This window comes from Podarcis tiliguerta (genome assembly GCF_965153285.1).
Source record: "Podarcis tiliguerta genome assembly, chromosome: 12".
NCBI lineage: Eukaryota > Metazoa > Chordata > Lepidosauria > Squamata > Lacertidae > Podarcis > Podarcis tiliguerta.
The window spans coordinates 54,888,033-54,910,696 of NC_139545.1; the positions used below are offsets into that span (position 1 = coordinate 54,888,033).

A 22,664-nucleotide genomic window follows, 5' to 3' on the forward strand; every position below is an offset into this window, starting at 1 on the left:
CAAACCAAATTACATATATTCCAAATTACACAGCCGAATTTTAAATTTTTGTTGGGGGTACCCATATTTCAAGTTCCGAAGGGATCCAATCAACTTCTTGCTTCTTACTGCTGTTTTAATGTCCACAAATCTAACCTTATGATGTTCACAGTACTATCCAGTCCTTTCTTATTGTTTTTCCACATCTCTTGTTGTTATTTTCATATATTTTTCCTTTCTCGTTGTGACCTCTGATAGTCTCCGCAAGCTGGTTAGAACAGTTTGTAATCCTGTGTGGATATTATTTTTTTTATCCAGTAGCCATATCCAGACGTTTTCCATATAACATCACTTCCATACATCAAAACAGTCTTAAGCGTCATTAATCTTCACCAATCTGCCTCCTTTCTCAAAACCTCTGAGGAGATTCACTAGGAATGCAGTCTGAAAACAAGTCCATTCTTCCTCCCGGCTATAAATCCTTTGGCAAGATGGCGACTCCGAATTAATTGCTGCGGCATTCCCAAAAGCTCTTCTTGCATCTCGGTCTCCATAAAGCATACTTTTGGTTAAAGTTTATCTCCACACAGACCTTAATCATCCTTAGATTCCACCTAAACATTAGGAAGAACTTCCTGACAGTAAGAGCTGTTCGACAGTGGAATTTGCTGCCAAGGAGTGTGGTGGAGTCTCCTTCTTTGGAGGTCTTTAAGCAGAGGCTTGACAACCATATGTCAGGAGTGCTCTGATGGTGTTTCCTGCTTGGCAGGGGGTTGGACTCGATGGCCCTTGTGGTCTCTTCCAACTCTCTGATTCTATGCTTGGGTCAGTTCAACCGACGGTTCTAATGAGGAGGGGTTCTTGTAAATCACATGAATGTTGGAAGATTCAGGCCAGAGAAAGAAATGATTTATTCACACAGTGCTTTGTTAAATCTGCAAGCGCAGCTTTCTCCCGATTGAAACGCAGAGTGTTTGAGGACCGGGACATTCACAGGGAAACCAAAATGCTTGTTTGCAAAGCTATTGTACTACCAACCTTAGTGTACGCTTGTGAAACATGGACCACTTATAAACGCCATCTCCAACTCCTCCAAAGATTCCATCAACGGTGCCTCTGAAAAATCTTACACATCACTTGGGAAGACAGGTGAACTAATACCAGTGTACCGGAAGAAGCAAAGATCACCAGTGTTGAAGCAATGATTCTTGAACATCAGCTTTGTTGGACTGGTCATGCTGTGCAGATGCCTGATTATCGTCTTCCAAAAGCAACTACTCTATTCCCAACTTAAGAATGGAAAGTGAAATACCGGTGGAGAACAAAAGAGGTTTAAAGACGCTCTCAGGGCAAATCTTTTAAAATGTAGTATGAGCACTGATAACTGGGCAACACTGGCTTGCGAGTGCTCCAGTTGGAGAACAGCGTTTATTGAAGGTGTCATGGGTTTTGAAGACACTCGAACTCAGGACGCAAGGGAGAAACGTGCTAAGAGGAAGGCATGCTTGGCAAATCCACACCGTGATCAACTGCTGCCTGGAAACCTATTGTCCCCACTGTGGAAGGACGTGTGGATCCAGAACTGGCCTCCACAGTCACTTTCGGACTCACTGTTAAGACCGTGCTTATGGTAGACAATCTTACTCAGGTTCAACTCCGAGGGCCTTCTGGCGGTTCCCTCCCTGCGAGAAGCCAAGTTACAGGGAACCAGGCAGAGGGCCTTCTCGGTAGTGGCACCCGCCCTGTGGAACGCCCTCCCACCAGATGTCAAAGAGAACAACAACTACCAGACTTTTAGAAAACATCTGAAGGCAGCCCTGTTTAGGGAAGCTTTTAATACATTACTGTATTACTGTAAAATAATTCAGCATTACTGTATTTTAATATTCTGTTGGAAGCTTCCCAGAGTGGCTGGGGAAACCCAGCCAGATGGGCAGGGTATAAATAAATTATTATTATTATTATTATTATTATTATTATTATTATTATTACTATTATGAGTGATCGCCAAAGAAGAAACTGCAGAACTCCCTCCAACAGGAGGCAGTGATGCTACCAACCTAGATGGCTTTAGAAGGATCCCACAAATTCCTGAAGGAGAGAGGGCTATTGATGGCCGGCAACAGCTCTACCTGGAGCTACTAGGGCTTGAACCGGGGACATTTTGCATGTAAAGCAGATGATCTGCCACTGAGCTATGGCCCTGGGGCAGGGGGTTAACTCAGCCTGACAACTCTCCTCTCCTTCTTTCCATTGCAGTCTGCTCTGCAGACATCTGGTGCTGGAGAAGACTCTTGATAGTCCCATGGACTGTAAGAAGATCCATCCTCTCCATTCTTATGGAAATCAGCCCTGAGTGCTCACTGGAAGGACAGATGCTGAAGCTGAGACTCCAATATTTTGGCCACCTCGTGAGAAGAGAAGACTCCCTGGAAAAGACCCTGATGTTGGGAAAGATGGAGGGCACAAGGAGAAGGGGACGACAGAGGATGAGATGGTGGGACAGTGTTCTTGAAGGTACCAGCATGAGTTTGACCAAGCTGCGGGAGGCAGTGGAAGACAGGAGGGCCTGGCGTGCTCTGGTCCAGGGGGTCACGAAGAGGCGGACGCGACTAAATGACTAAACGACAACAATAACTGCAAACATCAGGAAGCTTTTAGCAGTCTGCTGAGAAAACACACCATCTGCTAATAGCCAGAGATCAAGTTGCAGGCGCCAGGCAGAAGGCACCAGGGATGGGAGCAGCCTGGCCACCCTGCACTATCATGGCAAAGGGGTGGATCCTGCAACAAGATGTGTCCAGTTCTGGGGGATATTGGCAGGCTGGGACGCAGGCAGAGCTTTTTTCTTGCTGCTCCAGAGGATAGGACCTGAAACGATGGATTCGGATTCCCGGGAGATTCCGACGAAACATTTAAAGAATTTCCTGATGGTAAGAGATGTTCGACCTCGCAAGATGGTGGACTCTCCTTCGTTGGATGTTTTCCAGCAAAGGTCAGGTGTCCGTCTTATAAAATCACAGAGTTTCAAGGGACCTCTGAGGGTCATCCAAACCAACCCGCTGCAATGCAATCTGTTGGGGATTTTTGAGCTGTGATTCCTACATCGCAGGGGGTTGGGCTAGATGATCGCTGGGGGTTCCCTTCCAAGTCTACGGTTCTGATTCTAGACACTGGGCTGGAAGGAGCGCTTATCTATTGTAATAAACAAAAATCTGCCCTTATGGGGGACACAGGAGCCCTTATAGAGTCCTTTGTAGGTTCTTCATCAGTCGGAGAAAATAACAGAGGCCAACCTGAGAATATTGAGAAGCAAAGCAGCTCGTAAGCCTGTTCTTTATTGAACTGTTGCAACAGGGTGCTCCCCTCACACACAGGAGAAGGAGGAGGACCCAGAACAAAGGTGTTCCCGCCCTTATATAGACATTTTAAATTGCCCACCCTGGAGTCCAAGACCACCCCCAGAAACATCATACCTACATCACAGAAGAGGCAGTCTACAACAGAAATCTGAGTGTGTTGTTTATCTCCTGTCTGGCAGGTTACCTGTTAATGGTTACTTGATTGGATACCCTGGGGAGCCTGGCCAGTCTTTTGTAATGATAAATACTTAGTTCCTGAGCCAGGTCACAGGCTCACCCTGTTCATACACAGACAAACCCTTAAGACAGGATTTGTGAAGGAAAAGACAATGGGGAGGCCTTTCCATTTTCCTTCCACCTTGCAAAGAAATATTTGAGGTCAATTTGGGAGGGACAAAATGGTTTCAGGACTTTTTCTGTGGGGTTTCAAACATGTGGTTTATATATGCAGTTATGAATATTTATTACATATATACAGTGGTACTTCGGGTTAAGTACTTAATTCGTCCCGGAGGTCCGTTCTTAACCTGAAACTGTTCTTAACCTGAAGCACCACTTTAGCTAATGGGGCCTCCTGCTGCCACCGCGCCGCCGGGGCCCAATTTCTGTTCTCATCCTGAGGCAAAGTTCTTAACCTGAAGCACTATTTCTGGGTTAGCGGAGTGTGTAACCTGAAGCGTATGTAACCCGAGGTACCACTGTAGATATAAGACCTTAATATTTTTTATTTTAATATATTGAGGAATATGTAAATAATGTAACACAATTTACATCTTTTTACAACTGGGTGTCCCATGTCACATAGAGGAGGGAGAAAGGTTGTTTTCTGCTGCTCCAGAGAAGAGGACATGGAGCAATGGATCCAAACTACAAGAAAGAAGATTCCACCTAAACATTAGGAAGAACTTCCTGACAGTAAGAGCTGTTCGACAGTGGAATTTGCTGCCAAGGAGTGTGGTGGAGTCTCCTTCTTTGGAGGTCTTTAAGCAGAGGCTTGACAACCGTATGTCAGGAGTGCTCTGATGGTGTTTCCTGCTTGGCAGGGGGTTGGACTCGAGGGCCCTTGTGGTCTCTTCCAACTCTATGATTCTATGATTCTATTATCTCTTGGGGTTTATTGAGATGTGATTCCTGTGCTCTTGCCCACCTGAAGAGTCACCCATCACTGCGAGGACACCAGTTGAACCTGGAGGGATAACAGCCCTACAAGGATGTGATCGGCAAGGCTGTGTTTCAGCAACCCCCCCTGCACAGTGGCTGCTCACATGGATTCTGCCTTTTAACAGCAGACACGCTGCCTTCCGAGGGGGAGACAGAAATGCAAGCCTCCCACAATGGATTGTCAAGGGCGTTTGTTTTGGATGCAGCGAGAGGCTGGGCATGGCTGAAAGATGGGCCTCTGCTGCCCAAAGATCCATCAGCTGTAACCCGAACCTTGCCAACCCTCTTCCCTAAGAATTAGCTGGCAGCAACTGAACAGGAGATCAAATAGCAGGCATTAGAATTCCCTAGAAAGCAAGTCTGTCTGGCAGAACTGCAGCTTATCTTCTTCGCTCTGGTGTTGGTGCTGACCTTTCAAGCCCTAAACGGCCTCAGCCCTATATACTTGAAGGAGCATCTCCACCCCAATCGTTCTGCCCGGACACTGAGGTCCAGCTCCGAGGGCCTTCTGGCGGTTCCCTCCCTGCGAGAAGTGAGGTTACAGAGAACCAGGCAGAGTGCCTTCTTGGTGGTGGCACCCGCCCTGTGGAACGCCCTCCCATCAGATGTCAAGGAAATAAACAACTATCTGACTTTTAGAAGACACCTGAAAGCAGCCCTGTTTAGGGAAGTTTTTAATGTTTCATGTTTTTAGCAGTCCGTGGGTGGCGCTGTGGGTTAAACCACAGAGCCTAGGACTTGCCGATCAGAAGGTCGGCGGTTTGAATCCCCGCAATGGGGTGAGCTCCCATTGCTCAGTCCCAACTCCTGCCAAACTAGCAGTTCGAAAGCATATCAAAGTGCAAGTAGATAAATAGGTACCGCTCCAGCGGGAAGGTAAACGGCGTTTCCGTGTGCTGCTCTGGTTCGCCAGAAGTGGCTTAGTCATGCTGGCCACATGACCCAGAAGCTGTACGCTGGCTCCCTCAGCCAGTAAAGCGAGATGAGCGCTGCAACCCCAGAGTCAGCCACGACTGGACCTAATGGTCAAGGGTCCCTTTACCTTTACATTTTAAAACCCAGCCAGATGGGCAGGGTATAAATAATAAATTATTATTATTATATTTATATTATTAAAAGAAACAAAGCAAGCAAGTTCCTAGCCCTCATGGGTTTGCCGAGAAAGGGTTAAAACGGGCTCCGCTGACCCCAGCAGAGGGCTGAAAAAGCAGACGGAGCTGGTCACGTTTCGGCTATTTGGTGACATTACACAAGCCGGCTCCCAATTTGTGTGTACGCAAATGCACATAGGGAGGTGCCAAACTGGATCTTTGACCCGGGTGAAATGCAGTGCTACCTTGGTTCTCAAACTTATTCCATTCCGGAAGTCCGTTCCAAAACCAAAGTGTTCCAAAACCAAGGCGCGCTTTCCCATAGAAAGTAATGCAAAAGGGAATAATCTGTTCCAGACTTTGAAAAACAACCCCTAAAACAGCAATTTAACATGAATTTTACTCTCTAACGAGACCATGGTTCCATAAAATGAAAGTGATAAACACTGTTCTGCAGCCACACAGTCAATCCATCAGTAGCTGAACTGGGTTCCACACAGTCACAAAAACAAAACAAAAAGCAGCAAAAACAAAAAGGCAAAATACATAGCAAAAACAGACAGCTCAGCATAACACTCAAAACGGAAGTGCTGTACTAAAATCGGAAGCGTAAGACTCAAAACGGAGCACGTTCGGCTTCCGAAAAAAGTCTGTAAACCGGAACGCTTACTTCTGGGTTTGCAGTGTTTGGGTTCCAAGTTGTTTGAGAACCAAGGTACCACTGTAAAGCCTAATTTCGCCCCTTAAACATTAAAAAATGTTTTAATGAGCTTTTAATGGGCTTTCTCCTCTTATCTTGTAATTTCATATTCAAATAAGGAAGGGGAGAGAGTAAAGCAATGAAATAAGTGTTTTGCAATACCCTCACGTTCCTTTTGATCCCTTCGAGGACTGCACCAAGCGATTGCAATTTGCCTGCCAGTGGGAGTATGAATTAAAATGCATTGGGGAGGGATTTCTTTTTGGGGGTGGGGGTTGTTTTTAGGAATACCGTTTTGCTTTTTAATTTCTCTTTGTATTTACAATTGCACCAAAAGTTCAGCCAGCTAGAAAGCAACTGTTTAAAATCAAAAGCGAAAATGTATCTTAAATTCCGATAACCTGCGCCTCCCAGTTTGCGTTTCCTCAGTTGCAGTACGCACTCTGAATAGCAAGCGGCGCTGCAACACAGTTTAATTGGCATCACAGACTGTTGCTAGCAACGTTATTTGCTAATGCAATCGCGTATTCCAGCAAGATACGGCTGGAAAAAATATTTTTATTAGCTTGCTCTGAGCTTGATTCCGTCTTGAATCCTCACTTGTGCAAAGATCTAAGGGCAGCGCAAACTTCCTTCAAAGGGTTTGCTGCCTTTGAAGATGCTTTTGTAAAACATTAATTACGGGGCGCTCTAATCTTCCTAGAGATTGCCAACTTATTTGCTTCGCTCTCTTGTTTCTGCTCCTCTGCTCTGCTTTTCCTAGCAGCTTCCTCTACCAATCATGCTTACTTCCAGGTCGGGAGAGTTGCTGCTGTTTAATTTGTAACCACTGAGTGCCCAGATTGACTCCTAAGCCGCTTACAAAATTTTTAAAAAGAATGGCACAGCATTGTCAAAATACAGAATCTCGTTTACTAAAACAACAACAACAACAAACCACATAATTAAAATACATGTAAAAAAAGATTGCATTTGAAACTTTCAGGTGTAAACGACCACGATTAAAAGGTGCAGAGGAACAACACCATTCAACCGTCGCAATAATAGAAACCAGAGACACTGGTGGAATCTAGACGCATATAAAAAAACACTGTGAAAATGCTTTGAGGGGGGAAAAAGGGGTGTGTGTTGAAAAATATGTTGAATTTGCCATAAGCTCATCATCGCCATCTAGTGTCACATTTGTATAAAACTTAGGGAAGAAGCTGTGCTACCAAAATGACTGAGGTTTTAAATGACAATTTTAGGTTGTATTTTAGTGATCAAGATTTTATATATATTTTTAACTGCTATATCTGTATAGTCTATTTTATAAAGTAAAGGTAAAGGGACCCCTGACCATTAGGTCCAGTCGCGGCCGACTCTGGGGTTGCGGCACTCATCTCGCTTTATTGGCCGAGGGAGCCGGCGTACAGCTTCCGGGTCATGTGGCCAGCCTGACTAAGCCGCTTCTGGCAAACCAGAGCAGTGTACGGAAACGGCGTTTACCTTCCCACCAGAGTGGTACCTATTTATCTACGTGCACTTTGACGTGCTTTTGAACTGCTAGGTTGGCAGGAGCAGGGACCGAGCAACGGGAGCTCACCCCGTCGCGGGGATTCGAACAGCCGACCTTCTGATCAGCAAGTCCTAGGCTCTGTGGTTTAACCCACAGCGCCACCCCCGTCCCTCTGTTATACCCAATTGCAATTCAATGTATTCCTCCTGTGTTTTACGATTTTCCTGATATTCTAAGTGAGACGGAACTGGTCTTTGACCGCAATAATAAAATTCACTTATTCAATGCGCTTAAAATGTGGTATTTGCAGCTGTATAGCTGAGTCCGCAGGCTGAGAGATGAAAGGAACTATGTAAACAGATGCATTTTCAGAAGCCAGAATTGGTGGAACATTTATAATATTGTCTTCACTCGGCTCCAGAAAGCCACCAGATGGCCACACACTTCATCACCTTTCCTCCCACAAACTCAAAGTGGTGTCCATAATTCTCCTCCCAATCCTTGTTTTATCCTTCCAACAGCCCTGCTAGGTAGACGATCTTCACGACCGAGTGGGGATTTGAAGCCGCGCCTCGCAGGTACTATTCTGACCGCCAAACCGCTACATTGCACTGGCATTTAAAGACACTGCAAATCTGGCCTCTTAATACCCGACATGCAATTTATGGTTTATTTGTGTGCTAAACTGGTTTGATCTCTTTTCCTGCAGCCGGAGAAGTTTTTATGTTGCTGCTGATTGTATTTTATTCTTGTGAGCTGGAGAGAGAACGCTATCCGAAAGGGCAGCCGATATAACGGTAGTACAATACTAGATTTTGGGGCCGTGCAATGAAGCTGCAGGTTGAAAGACTCGGGGCAGACAAAATAAAGTTTTTGTTCCCGAAGCGCATAGTGAAACTGTGGAACTCACTGCCACAAGGTGTAAGGCTGTGCGCATGTAAGAACATCCCCCCATTTTATTTCATCTCTGAATTCCTTTTGCGCAGTTAGAGCTCTGCAGTCTGAAATCTGTGTACGAGGCTTAATAATAATAATAATAATAAATTTTATTTATATTCCGTCCTCCCCAGCCGAAGCCGGGCTCAGAGCAGCTAACCACAGTAAAATGATACAACATTCTAAAATCATTTCATTATAAAATCAATTCAAATCAGATTAATGGCAACCATTGGGCTAGAGTGCTATGAGGATTACAGAAGGAGGGGGTCAGACTGTGCCTTGGTCAAAGGCCTGGTGGAACAGCTCCGTCTTGCAGGCCCTGTGGAAAGATGTCATGTCCCGCAGGGCCCTAGTTTCTTGGGACAGAGCGTTCCACCAGATTGGAGCCACAGCCGAAAAAGCCCTGGCTGTGGTTGAGGCCAGCCTAACTTCGCTGTGGCCTGGGACCTTCAATATGTTTTTGTTTGAAGACCATAAGTACCTCTGTGGGACATACCAGGAGAGGTGGTCACGTAGGTATTAAACCCCCCTAGTTTTTAATTATTAAGTTTGCAGATGATGCTACCATAATGGGTCTAATTACAGGTGGAGATGAATCAGTGTACAGCGGAGAGGTTCAAAAAGTATCTACCTGGTGTTTAGAGAATAACTTGCACCTAAATATTAGCAAGACAAAGGAGATGGTGTTGGACTTTCTGAGGAAGAGAGGGTAATTAGCCATGTTGTATATTTTGTGTGTGTGTGTGTGTTTGTGGAGAGAGAGAGTCTCTTCCTTTAAATTCCTGTGAATTTACCTTAGTGAAGACCTCACTTGGAAAACAATATAACTCAGGTTGTTGTTGTTTAGTCGTGTCCGACTCTTCGTGACCCCCTGGACCAGAGCACGCCAGGCACTCCTGTCTTCCACTGCCTCCCGCAGTTTGGACAAACTCATGCTGGTAGCTTCAAGAACACTGTCCCACCATCTCGTCCTCTGTCGTTCCCTTCTCCTTGTGCCCTCCATCTTTCCCAACATCAGGGTCTTTTCCAAGGAGTCTTCTCTTCTCATGAGGTGGCCAAAGTCTTGGAGCCTCAGCTTCAGGATCTGTCCTTCCAGTGAGCACTCAGGGCTGATTTCCTTCAGAATGGAGAGGTTTGATCTTCTTGCAGTCCATGGGACTCTCAAGAGTCTCCTCCAGCACCAGAATTCAAAAGCATCCATTCTTCGGCAATCAGCCTTCTTTATGGTCCAGCTCTCACTTCCATACATCACTACTGGGAAAACCATAGCTTGAATTATACGGACCTTTGTTGGACCTTTGTTTAAGTGTGTGATATATTAATTCCAATGGGTCTACTTTGATTAGGGCTTAGCTGGGTACGATCCCCTGACCCTTCCGCCCGTATGCTCTAACATTTCCTGTTCTTTTTTTAGGCCACCACCGAGCCGCCGAAAAAGAAACCGGACCCCATCACATCAGAGACTGTGGTGATCTGGGGCTTGCGCCTCTGGCAAGTGGTTGGGATCTTTGCCCTATTTGTCATGAGCGTCAGTAAGTCCCACCTCTCTGTCTTCCATCCTAACCCCGAGAGCCTCATTACAGCATTAGAAACTCAGATATACAGTGGTACCTTGGTTCTCAAACTTAATCCGTTCCGGAAGTCCGTTCCAAAACCAAAGCGTTCCAAAACCAAGGCACGCTTTCCCATAGAAAGTGATGCAAAATGGATTAATCTGTTGCAGGCTTTTGAAAGCAACCCCTGAAACATAGCTGTCAACTTTTCCCTTTTCTTGAGAGGAATCCTATTCGGAATAAGAGAATTTCCCTTTAAAAAAGGGAAACGTTGACAGCTATGCCCCGAAACAGCAATTTGACATGAATGTTACTATCTCATGAAGCCATGGATCCATAAAATGAAAGTAATAAACAATGTACGGCAGTCACACAATCCATCAGTAGCTGAACTGGGTTCCACACAGTCACAAAAACAAAAGTGCTAAGTTGTGGGTGAACATATCAGACGACACAGCGATTCTTCAAACAGCTCTTGTTTATTCCCAGGCTAGAACAAAACTGAACTGAAGGGTTCAGCCAGCCTGCTTATATAGGGCTCCACTACAACGCAACAGTAACCACTTTCTGTAACTATCCAATCACTGAACGTCACTTTCAATCCCTTATTTGCATATGTGGACCTGAGTGAAAACTATCTACAGTATCCCCCTGCTGGCCGAGGGTGAGAACTTCAGTACATAACAAAAAGAGCTGCAAAAACAAAATGCAAAATAAATTGCAAAAACAGACAGACCTCAGCGTAACACTCAAAACGGAAGTTTGACACTCAAATTGGAAGTGTAACACTCAAAACGGAGCACGTTCAGCTTCCGAAAAAAGTTCGCAAACCGGAACACTTTCTTCCGGGTTTGCAGCGTTTGGGTTCCAAGTTGTTTGAGTACCAAGGCATTTGAGAACCAAGGTACCACTGTATAAGCTAGGCGCCAACAGACTCCTTAAACCAGGGTTACAGTCGCCAAAACGGAATGTCTGGTTGCCATTTTGGGGGACGGTGGCTTAAAAATGTGTATTTTTCAATTTTGGGTTCCTGAAATTCATTCTGATGGTGCAGATAAAATAGAACAGATAGAATTCTGCAGGATGCGTGGCTAGTGTGTGAAAACAGCCAAGATCCAAGGATCCCCAGACTTGCATCTCCAGATGGTGGGAACATCAGACGCTATCCTGGCGTCTGGGCATCTTTACTTGGTCGCAAGTGGCTGATAGCCGGGTGCAAAATGCGCCTGGTGAATTTCGAAAGTTGAATCATTCACACAACAAGATGTGAATGGTGCACATTTATGTTCCAGCTCTCACTTCCATACATCACTACTGGGAAAACCATAGCTTCTTCTGAAGCATAGCTGTCAACTTTTCCCTTTTCTTAAGGGAAATTCCCTTATTCCGAATAGGATTCCTTGCAAGAAAAGGGGAAAGTTGACAGCTATGTTCAGAAAAAGCTATGGTTTCCCCAGTAGTGATGTATGGAAGTGAGAGCTGGACCATAAAGAAGGCTGATCACCGAAGAATTGGTTCTTTTGAATTTTGGTGCTGGAGGAGACTCTTGAGAGTCCCATGGACTGCAAGAAGATCCAACCTCTCCATTCTGAAGGAAATCAGCCCTGAGTGCTCACGGGAAGGACAGATCCTGAAGCTGAGGCTCCAGTACTTTGGCCACCTCATGAGAAGAGAAGACTCCCTGGAAAAGACCCTGATGTTGGGGAAGATGGAGGGCACAAGGAGAAGGGGACGGCAGAGGACGAGATGGTTGGACAGTGTTCTCGAAGCTAGCAGCATGAGTTTGACCAAACTGCGGGAGGCAGTGGAAGACAGGAGTGCCCAGTGTGGTCTGGTCCATGGGGTCACGGAGAGTCCGACACGACTAAACGTCTAAACAACAACAACAACATGTTCAGAAGACCGACAGGAATGAACCCATGGAGGTTAGGAGACCGTGTGTGCCAATACGATCCTGCTCATAGAGGCCCTCTCGGCAGAACGTAAGTGTCGTACTGGATCAGGCCCAGGGCTCAGCTAAGTCCTGATTGGCCATCCAAAGTGGCCAATCAGAAGGCCAAAAGCAGTACCTGAGCGCAACAGCAACTCTCCCCCCATTGGCAGTTCTGAGATGCATGTTACTCATAAGTAATTCCCTGGTTTTAAGTGGCATTTGCTTCCAAAGCAACAGCTGCAGAACCGTGAACAAAACGTATTCTTCAGGTTAGCTCAGAAATAATCTCTGCTCTCAAGCAAGAAGGCTTAGGCCCCTTCAGGCAGCCGGCATAGGCAGGTCTACTCGGGAGTAGGTTTCCAAGATGCTCAAAGACCAGGGTTGCCTATTGCTCCCTTCTTCTGAGAGGTGATTCACAGACACACAAAAATACTTCTTCATGTAGAAGTTTATAAAAATGCATGGCATGGGGAAAACACATACAGTGGTACCTCGGGTTAAGAACTTAATTCATTCCGGAGGTCCGTTCTTAACCTGAAACTGTTCTTAACCTGAGGCACCACTTTAGCTAATGGGGCCTCCTGCTGCCTCTGCGCCGCCAGAGCACAATTTCTGTTCTCATCCTGAAGCAAAGTTCTTAACCTGAAGCACTATTTCTGGGTTAGCAGAGTCTGTAACCTGAAGCGCCTGTAACCTGAAGCGTCTGTAACTCGAGATACCACTGTAGTTAAATAGTGCTATTTTTGCAAAACACAATAATAGGAATGTCATCACAAGCATAATAATCTCTAGAACTTGCGGAGGTCCAATGAAGACGAATGTTGGGAGATTTAAGATGGATAGAAGAAAGTTGTTCTTCACGCAGCACAGTGTTAAACGGTGGAACTCCCTGCCACAAGAGGCAGTGATGGCCACGAAGCTGGAGAGGTTTAAAAGAGGATTAGAGGAGAGGGCTATCGATGGCTGCTAGCCAGGGTGGCTGGGCCATGTCTCCACAGTTAGAGGCAGTGATGGTTCTAAATCCTAATTTCTGGAAACTACAGGTGGGAAGAGGGCTCTTTGTTCGAATCCTGCTTGCTGGTTTCCCATAATGTGCATCTGGTTGGCCGCTGTGAGAATAGATGGACTAGATGGGTCACTGGCCTGACCCAGAAGTTCTGTTTACATTCTTAAATTAGCTCAGAGGGCTGCCTATCACTCTTTTATTCTGAGAGCTGATTCACATTTTTAAGCAGAATATTCAGAGTCCACTGGATCCCAGCAAAACTATACCAGAAGAAAATAACAAGGGCAGACAACTGCTGGAGATGTGGGAGTAAAAATGCGAACTTAGTACATATCATGATTAACTGCCCGGTGATAAGATCATTTTGGTGCGAGGTAAGGATATTTATAGTAAGAGTAATACAGAGAAATTGTTATTTAGGGGAATTTAATTTAATTCTAAATTATATTCCGGATACGTGGGAGATTTCAAGGGGTAAAAATAAATAAATGGATGTACCGTGCTATATTAGAAGCAAAAAAACTTGTTTTGATGAATTGGAAGAGCCGCAAAAAGATTCCATTGAGCACATGGATTGATAATATGGACAGATTAGCTACATACGAACGAATTGCATGTCGACGCAAATTAAGAATGGATAAATATGAAGAAATCTGGAAGGAATATTTAAGCGATAAGGCGGACAGTGGTGGGAGGAGAGAGAGGTGGGAAAATATTGTTAAAAGGGTGCAGTCATAGGTATATCAGTGTGTTTAAATCTGAATTGTCAAATTGTGTTATTGTTACTATGACTTTTGTTGTAGTGTTTTTTGCGGTTGTTGTTTGTATTGGAAAAATGATTAATTTTTTTTTTTTAAAAAAAAGCATGTGTCACCCCAAAAGTAACATGGGTATAAGAGACAACCTCACGGCTTTACTCATGAGCGAGGCAGATTTCGCTCTCAAGTCAGCAATCGTTTGTAGCAGCAAACAAGAGTGGAAGGATCTTTCGGCTAATTTCATTTATTGTTTTCCCACCAACAATGCTATTTATCTCCAGGAGCAGAAAGGGAATCTATCATTTTTAGAACAAGCCTGCTGAAGGCTGACTTTGGAGAATACTTGTAATTGTTTTCAAAATAAAGTGAGGTTTGTGTGTGATCTATTACCTCAGGGTAACGGCAATGGTATCCAAAAAGCCAAACTTCCATTAATTCATACCCCCCAACATTTCTCCTGTGAAAATAGGGATGTCCCATTCCATTGTGATTATTTTACTATTTATACCCCACACATCTTACTGGGTTGCCCCAACCACTCTGGGCAGCTTCCAACAGATGTAAAAACATAATAAAATATAATAAAAAAATAACATTCCCTATACAGGATTGCCTTCAGATCAGTGGCGTAGCGTGGGGGGTGCAGGGGGGCCCGGCCGCACCGGGTGCAACATCTGGGGGTTAGGGTTAGGGGGCGCAAATCTACGGGTTAGGGGGCGCAAATTACTTGCCTTGCCCCGCGTGCTGACAACCCACGCTACGCCACTGCTTCAGATGGTTCGGGGGGTCAGATAACTCTATACCCTCTAACATTTCTCCGATGAAAATAGGGACGTCCTAAGGGAAAATGGGACATTCCAGGATCAAGTGGCTTCTCAAAATCAGGGACATCCCTGGAAAATAGGGATCCTTGGAGGGTCTGTTAATTTTGGCAGCCATAATGAAACACAAAGAGATACAGTGGTACCTCAGGTTAAGTACTTAATTCGTTCCAGAGGTCTGTTCCTAACCTGAAACTGTTCTTAACCTGAAGCACCACTTTAGCTAATGGGGCCTCCCGCTGCCACCACACCGCCAGAGCACAGTTTCTGTTCTTATCCTGAAGTTCTTAACCTGAAGCACTATTTCTGGGTTAGCGGAGTCTGTAACCTGAAGCATATGTAACCCAAGGTACCACTGTAATTTTATCTTTATCATCACCTCCCAAGGAACTAGTTGATGCAATTGAACAGCACAGCATTGAGTTCCCACTTGCACCCCAACTGACTTTGGAGGAGACCCCCGACTTGCAGGCCTGATGTCATAGAATAGAATCATAGAATCATAGAGTTGGAAGAGACCACAAGGGTCATCTAGTCCAACCCCCTGCCAAGCAGGAAACACAATCAGAGCACTCCTGACATATGGTTGTCAAGCCTCTGCTTAAAGATCTCCAAAGAAGGAGACTCCACCACACTCCTTGGCAGCAAATTCCACTGTCGAACAGCTCTTACTGTCAGGAAGTTCTTCCTAATGTTTAGGTGGAATCTTCTTTCTTGTAGTTTGGATCCATTGCTCCGTGTCCGCTTCTCTGGAGCAGCAGAAAACAACCTTTCTCCCTCCTCTATGTGACATCCTTTTATATATTTGAACATGGCTATCATATCACCCCTTAACCTCCTCTTCTCCAGGCTAAACATGCCCAGCTCCCTTAGCCGTTCCTCATAAGGCATTGTTTCCAGGCCTTTGACCATTTTGGTTGCCCTCCTCTGGACACGTTCCAGTTTGTCAGTGTCCTTCTTGAACTGTGGTGCCCAGAACTGGACACAGTACTCCAGATGAGGTCTGACCAGAGCAGAATACAGTGGCACTATTACTTCCCTTGATCTAGATGCTATACTCCTATTGATGCAGCCCAGAATTGCATTGGCTTTTTTAGCTGCCGCGTCACACTGTTGGCTCATGTCAAGTTTGTGGTCGACCAAGACTCCTAGATCCTTTTCACATGTACTGCTCTCAAGCCAGGTGTCACCCATCTTGTATTTGTGCCTCTCATTTTTTTTGCCCAAGTGCAATACTTTACATTTCTCCCTGTTAAAATTCATCTTGTTTGTTTTGGTGCAGTTCTCTAATCTGTCAAGGTCGTTTTGAAGTGTGATCCTGTCCTCTGGGGTGTTAGCCACCCCTCCCAGTGGCTCACGGTGCCATTTTTGGTCAACTTGGCAACCCTGGCCAGGCCTTGGGTTTGACCCTGATGCCTTGCGATGATCAACCTACCATCTAGAACAGGGGTTGGCAAGGTTTACTGGCCATGGGCTGAGGGCCTTCTGGAGCTTCCATCGCTGCGAGAAGCCAAGTTGCAGGGAACCAGGCAGAGGGCCTTCTCGGTAGTGGCACCCGCCCTGTGGAATGCCCTCCCACCAGATGTCAAAGATAAAAACAACTACCAGACTTTTAGAAGACATCTGAAGGCAGCCCTGCTTAGGGAAGCTTTTAATGTTTAATAGGTTATTGTATTTTAGTGTTCTGTTGGAAGCCGCCCAGAGCTGGACCTCAGTGTCCGGGCAGAAAGATGGGGGTGGAGACGCACATTCAGATATACTGGACCGAGGCCGTTTAGGGCTTTCAAGGTCAGCACCAACACTTTAAATTGTGCTCGGAAACGCACTGGGAGCCAGTGTAGCTCTTTCAAGACCGGTGTTATGTGGTCCTGGCGGCCGCTCCCAGTCACCAGTCTAGCTGCCGCATTCTGGATTAGTTGTAGTTTCTGGGTCACCTACAAAGGTAGCCCCACATAGAGCGCACTGCAGTAGTCCAAGCGAGAGTTAACTAGAGCATGCACCACTCTGGAGAGACAGTCTGCTGGCAGGTAGGGTGTCATCTTGCGTACCAGATGGAGCTGATAAACAGCTGCCCTGGACACAGAATTGACCTGTGCCTCCATGGACAGCTGTGAGTCCAGAATGACTCCCAGGCTGCACACCTGGTCCTTCAGGGGCACAGTTACCCCATTCAGGACCAGGGAGTCCTCCACACCTGCCCGCCTCCTGTCCCCCCAAAACAGTACTTCTGTCTTGTCAGGATTCAACCTCAATCTGTTAGCCGCCATCCATCCTCCAACCACCTCCAGACACTCAAACAGGACCTTCACCACCTTCACTGGTTCTGATTTGAAAGAGAGGTAGAGCTGGGTATCATCCGCATACACAAAATAACTGAGCAAGTATTAGAAGTCACCCCAGAACTGGCCCTACTAAGATAATAGAACAAGGATGGGGAATTTATAGTCCTCCAGATGAAACTGGACTCCAACTCCCATCAACCCTGAGCATTAGCCATGCTGGCAGGGGCTCATGGGAATCGGAGTCCAAGGACGTCTGAAAGTCCACAGGTCCCCCGCCCCTGAATTTATGCAAAATTTGCACGACAGTATTGAGCCTCACAACTTACCACCTGTCCACGCAGAGGAGGGGACCCCATCTTCTTAGGGCTCGAAGCTCGCCGTCCCCGGGAAGGAGGGTAAATAAATGGCAGGACTTTGTGGGTGAAAAAAGGTGGCTCTTTGGCTGAACGCAGAGTTCCTTCCTCCAGCACACATAACCAGGATTTGCCCGGCATCAGATCTGGAGGGCTAAGAAATTCTTGAGACAGGCCTGTCTGGCCTGGGAGGTCCTGGTATCAGTCCGGAGCAGGGAGATAAGGCGAGAAATTTCATGGCGACAGGATTGTCCTCTTATCTTCATCCCTGAAATGCTTTGAAGTTTTCCTGAAGGCGGGATCTGAGAACAGGGCTGTTCTTTGACCATTCATGGTATGACCAAGCCCTAATTCTGGTGGAGGAGATCAAAGACCTCTGGAGGCAGAAGTAGAGGTGTAGATTCACAGAAAGCCCAGTTAGGGAGAAGACCCTTTCCTGTGTTCCCCACCAAGCATTCCTCTGAGGGTCTCTGAAGACCTCAGAGCCTTGTTCGTTTTGCACTGTCCTTCAGGTAGTCTGTGCCTAAGCTTAAAGCAATAAAACCATGCGTAAAAAGAGTGGAAAACAGCTTTTGTAAGCATGCGAATGGCCGTTTAAATCAGCGATAAGCTAAGAGCAGCTTGAAACGCATGCAAATAGTCTACATATCTGGGTTGGTATTCAGGGATTGTCCTAAGACCTTTGCTCAGATAGGAAGAGGCAGATCAAACATTCTTTAAGAGTGATTCATGCTGTTTTCTGACGGATTTCAGGAAGGAAAGAATTTGATACTCCAGGGAACTTCCCGATCTCTGCAGCCTGTGATGAAAAGAAGGAGTTAATAGGATCTGTGTCATTTTAGAGTCAGGGTGGGCTGGCTTTAGCCTGTGGAATCATAGAATTGTAGAGTTGGAAGGGGACCCCCAAAAATCATCTAGTCCAGCCCCATCATCCACAAAGGCCGACATTGATGCTAAAATCCAGCATCGCCTGAGTTCTGTGAGTGCAGCTTTCTCCCGATTGAAGCGCAGAGTGTTTGAGGACTGGGACATTCGCAGGGAAACCAAAATTCTTGTTTGCAAAGCTATTGTACTACCAACCTTGCTGTATGCTTGTGAAACATGGACCACTTAAAAACACCATCTCCAACTCCTTGAAAGATTCCGTCAACGGTGTCTCCGAAAAATTTTATGTATCACTTGGGAAGACAGGCGAACAAATATCAGTGTACTGGAACAAGCAAAGATCACCAGTGTGGAAGCAATGATTCTTCAACATCAACTTCGTTGGACTGGTCATGTTGTGCGGATGCCTGATGATCGTCTTCCAAAGCAACTACTCTATTCCGAACTTAAAAATGGAAAGCGCACTGGTGGTGGTCAACAAAAGAGGTTTAAAGACTCTCTCAAGGCAAATCTAAAAAAAGGTATTATAAACACCAACAATTGGGAAACACTGGCCTGCGAGCGCTCCAGTTGGAGAACAGCCTTTACCAAAGGTGTCGTGGGCTTTGAAGACACTCGAACTCAGGACGCAAGGGAGAAAGGTGCTAAGAGGAAGGCACGCTTGGCAAATCTACACCATGATCAACTCCCTCCCGGAAACCAATGTCCCCACTGTGGAAGGACGTGAGGATCCAGAATTGGCCTCCACAGTCACTTACGGACTCACTGTTAAAACTGTGTTTATGGAAGACAATCTTAGTCGGCTACGAGGGATCACCAAAGAAAGAAGAAGAATGCAACTTCCCTGTTTAGGGAAGTTTTTAATGTTTGATGTATTACTGTATTTCAGTATTTTGTTGGAAGCCGCCCAGAGTGGCTGGGGAAGCCCAGCCAGATGGGTGGGGTATAAATTATTACTGTTGTTGTTGTTGTTGTTGTTGTTGTTGTTGTTACAGCTAAAGAAACCCTGGCATTGATGCCATCCAACCTCTGCTTAAAAACCTCCAATGAAGCGTATTATTATTATTATTATTATTATTATTATTATTATTACCTTTGAGTATTTTCCTTGTTTTACCACTCCCTGCATGTTCAGCCTGATGGGTTTTTACATTTGTAAAGGAGCAGGGGATTCGATTCCTGGGGAGAGAAATGTTCGCTGTCACGGGCACTTAAAAATGGCAAACATTCAATTGCTCGGGCCATTAAATCCACGCTGGGATGCACCGTTCCAGCATTAGGGCTCTAATTTCACTGCTGGCATCTGAAGTAGGAAAGGAACAGAGCCTGTGTTTGGTGTGGAGAGGATTTGCACTGTTAAATAAGCACCACTGTTTTGAAAGTGACCAGATGTTTCAAGCTTCTATATGTTTGTCTGTCTGTCTGTCTGCTGGCTATCTGTCTGTCTGTCTGTCTGTCTCTGTCTGTCTGTCTGTCTGTCTGTCTGTCTGTCTGTCTATCTATCTATCTATCTCCCCTTCATGAATCACTGCCTTGCCGTGGCGAAGGGGCTTGAATAACTCATTGAAGCTATGAGCTATGTTGTGCAGGGCCACAGGTCATAGTGGAGAGTTTTGACCAAACGTGATCCACCTGGAGCAGGAACCGGCAAGCCACTCCAGTATCCCTGCCAAGAAAACTCCACGGACAAAGACAACAGGCATATAAAAGTTATGACGCTGGAAGATGAGCCCCTCAGGTCAGAAGGCGTCCAACATGCTACTGGGGAAGAGCGGAGGACAAGTACAAGTAGATTCAGAGCTGATGAAGCGGCTGGGCCAAAGCTGAAAGGACGCTCAGTTGCGGATATGCATGGAAGCGAAAGGAAAGTCCAATGCTGTAAAGACAGTGTTCTCGAAGCTACAAACATGAGTCTGACCAAACTGCAGGAGGCAGTGGAAGACAGGAGTGGCTGGCGTGCTCTGGTCCAGGGGGCCACGAAGAGTCGGACACGACTAAACGACTAAACAACAACATCTATCTATATCTATCTATCATCTATCTCTATCATCTATCTATCTATCTATCTATCTATCTATCATCTATCTATCTATCATCTATCTATCTATCATCTATCTATCATCTATCTATCTATATCTATCTATCTATCTATCTATCATCTATCTATCTATCTATCTATATCTATCTATCTATCTATCTATCTATCTATCTATCTATCTATCTATCATCTATCTATCTATCTATCATCTATCTATCTATCTATCTATCTATCTATCTATCATCTATCATCTATCATCTATCATCTATCTATCTATCTATCTATCTATCTATCATCTATCTATCTATCTATCTATCTATCTATCTATATCTATCTATATCTATCTATCTATCATCTATCTATCTATCTATCTATCTATCTATCTATCTATCTCTATCTATCTATCATCTATCATCTATCTATCTATATCATCTATATCATCTATCTATCTATCTATCTATCTATCTATCTATCTATCTATCATCATCTATCATCTATCATCTTTCTATTTTAAAACCCTCCTCTTGCTTAGCAGCTAGAAAGGGGGAGGGCTTCAATGTAGTGTTTTCCGTGGTGCTGTTTCATGAGGGAGACAGAATGACAATCGCAAGGGAATTACAGTGGTACCTCGGGTTAAGAACTTAATTCGTTCTGGAGGTCCGTTCTTAACCTGAAACTGTTCTTAACCTGAGGAACCACTTTAGCTAATGCGGTCTCCTGCTGCCGCCGTTCGCAAGAAGCACAACAGGCATCCAGAACACAAAACCCCTTCTCTGAATGGTGATTAAGCACCCAGGCTTTCCAAGAGGTTTTCAAACTACAGCGGTACCTTGTTTCTCAAAGTTAATCTGTTTCGGAAGTCCGTTCTGAAACCAAAGCGTTCTAAAACCAAGGCGTGCTTTCCTGTAGAAAGTAATGCAAAAGGGATTAATCCGTTCCAGACTTTTAAAAACAACCCCTAAAACAGCAATTTAACATGAATTTTACTATCTAACGTAGGGGTCGGCAAACTTTTTCAGTAGGGGGCCAGTCCACTGTCCCTCAGACCTTGTGGGGGGGCCGGACTATATTTTGAAAGGGGGGGGGAATGAACAAATTCCAATGTCCCACAAATAATCCAGAGATGCATTTTGAATAAAAGCACACATTCTACTCATGTAAAAACACCAGGCAGGCCCCACAAATAACCCAGAGATGCATTTTAAATAAAAAGACACATTCTACTCATGTAAAAACACGCTGATTCCCGGACTGTCTGCGGGCCGGATTTAGAAAGCGATTGGGTCGGATCCCGCCCCCGGGCCTTAGTTTGCCTACCCATGATCTAATGAGACCATTGATCCTTAAAATGAAAGCAATAGACAATGTATTGCAGGCACACAACCAATCCATCAGTAGCTGAACTGGGTTCCACACCGTCACAAAAATAAAAAAGAGCCGCAAAAAATGAAAAATAAAAAGCAAAAACAGACCTCAGTGTAAGCATGACACTCAAATCGGAAGTTTAACACTCAAAACGGAGCATGTTTGACTTCCGAAAAAAGTTCGCAAACCGGAACACTTACTTCCGTGTTTGCAGCGTTCAGGTTCCAAGTTGTTTGAGTACCAAGGCGTTTGAGAACCAAGGTCCCACTGTATAGCATTGGAATAGATCTGCAGAAATCACCAACATTATTAACCATGGGACGACATTTTCATTTGTTAGGACAACCGCAGCCTTCCTTAAAGGCTGATTAAATGCTTTGCTATCTTGTCTCCTCAGCTCACAGCAAGGCTTTTAATTTTTTTTAACTTCCTCTAATTTATGGTTTCCAATTCCATCATTGCTGAACGATAGCAAATGCTCCATCATTTCCTTCCTGCCTGATGCGTTCCTCATTTTTCATCCTCTCCTGCCTCCTATTTTTTCCTCCCAAGTTGAGTCTTTTCATTACCCCACACATAGGACACTGAGGTCCTCCTGAACCGGCCTGTATATGTTAATTCCAGATGGGGCAGAGCTGCTTGGGGTTTCTCAGCCGTCGGCAAAAGGCACTCTGCGCGTGCTCAGGGGATCTCTTCCCTCTGTTATCACGGTGTGCAATCCACTGAAGGGAAACCTTAACATACGCAGGCTTTGAAGCTTAAACAAGCTTTGCCAGTGAACTAAAGGAGGCAGTGATAGCTTCCAACACACTGAAAGATCTGTGTCAGTGAAGGAGGGTATGAAATGGATTTTCAGAAGGGAGAAATAAATCATTGTCCATTAACAGAAAGCTAGAATGGAGGGTTTGAATTTCTCTGGAGATGCCCACGCTGGAAGAAT

General features: G+C 45.3%; 2 protein-coding genes across 2 annotated transcripts in view; one reads left to right on the forward strand and one right to left on the reverse strand.

Moving 5' to 3' along the window:
* ALS2CL (ALS2 C-terminal like) overlaps positions 1 to 18,097 on the reverse strand; it is a 105,194-nt gene extending 87,097 nt beyond the window's left edge. Inside the window, exon 1 of the mRNA XM_083406169.1 lies at positions 17,410 to 18,097. Coding sequence (XP_083262295.1) covers positions 17,410 to 17,577 — 168 coding nt within the window. The 5' untranslated portion in view covers positions 17,578 to 18,097. The remainder of the gene's footprint in view (positions 1 to 17,409) is intronic.
* The window catches only part of TMIE (transmembrane inner ear), a 32,293-nt gene that overhangs the window by 4,073 nt on the left and 5,556 nt on the right, over positions 1 to 22,664 (forward strand). Inside the window, exon 2 of the mRNA XM_083406830.1 lies at positions 10,145 to 10,262. Within this exon, the coding sequence (XP_083262956.1) occupies positions 10,145 to 10,262 (118 nt within the window). The remainder of the gene's footprint in view (positions 1 to 10,144; positions 10,263 to 22,664) is intronic.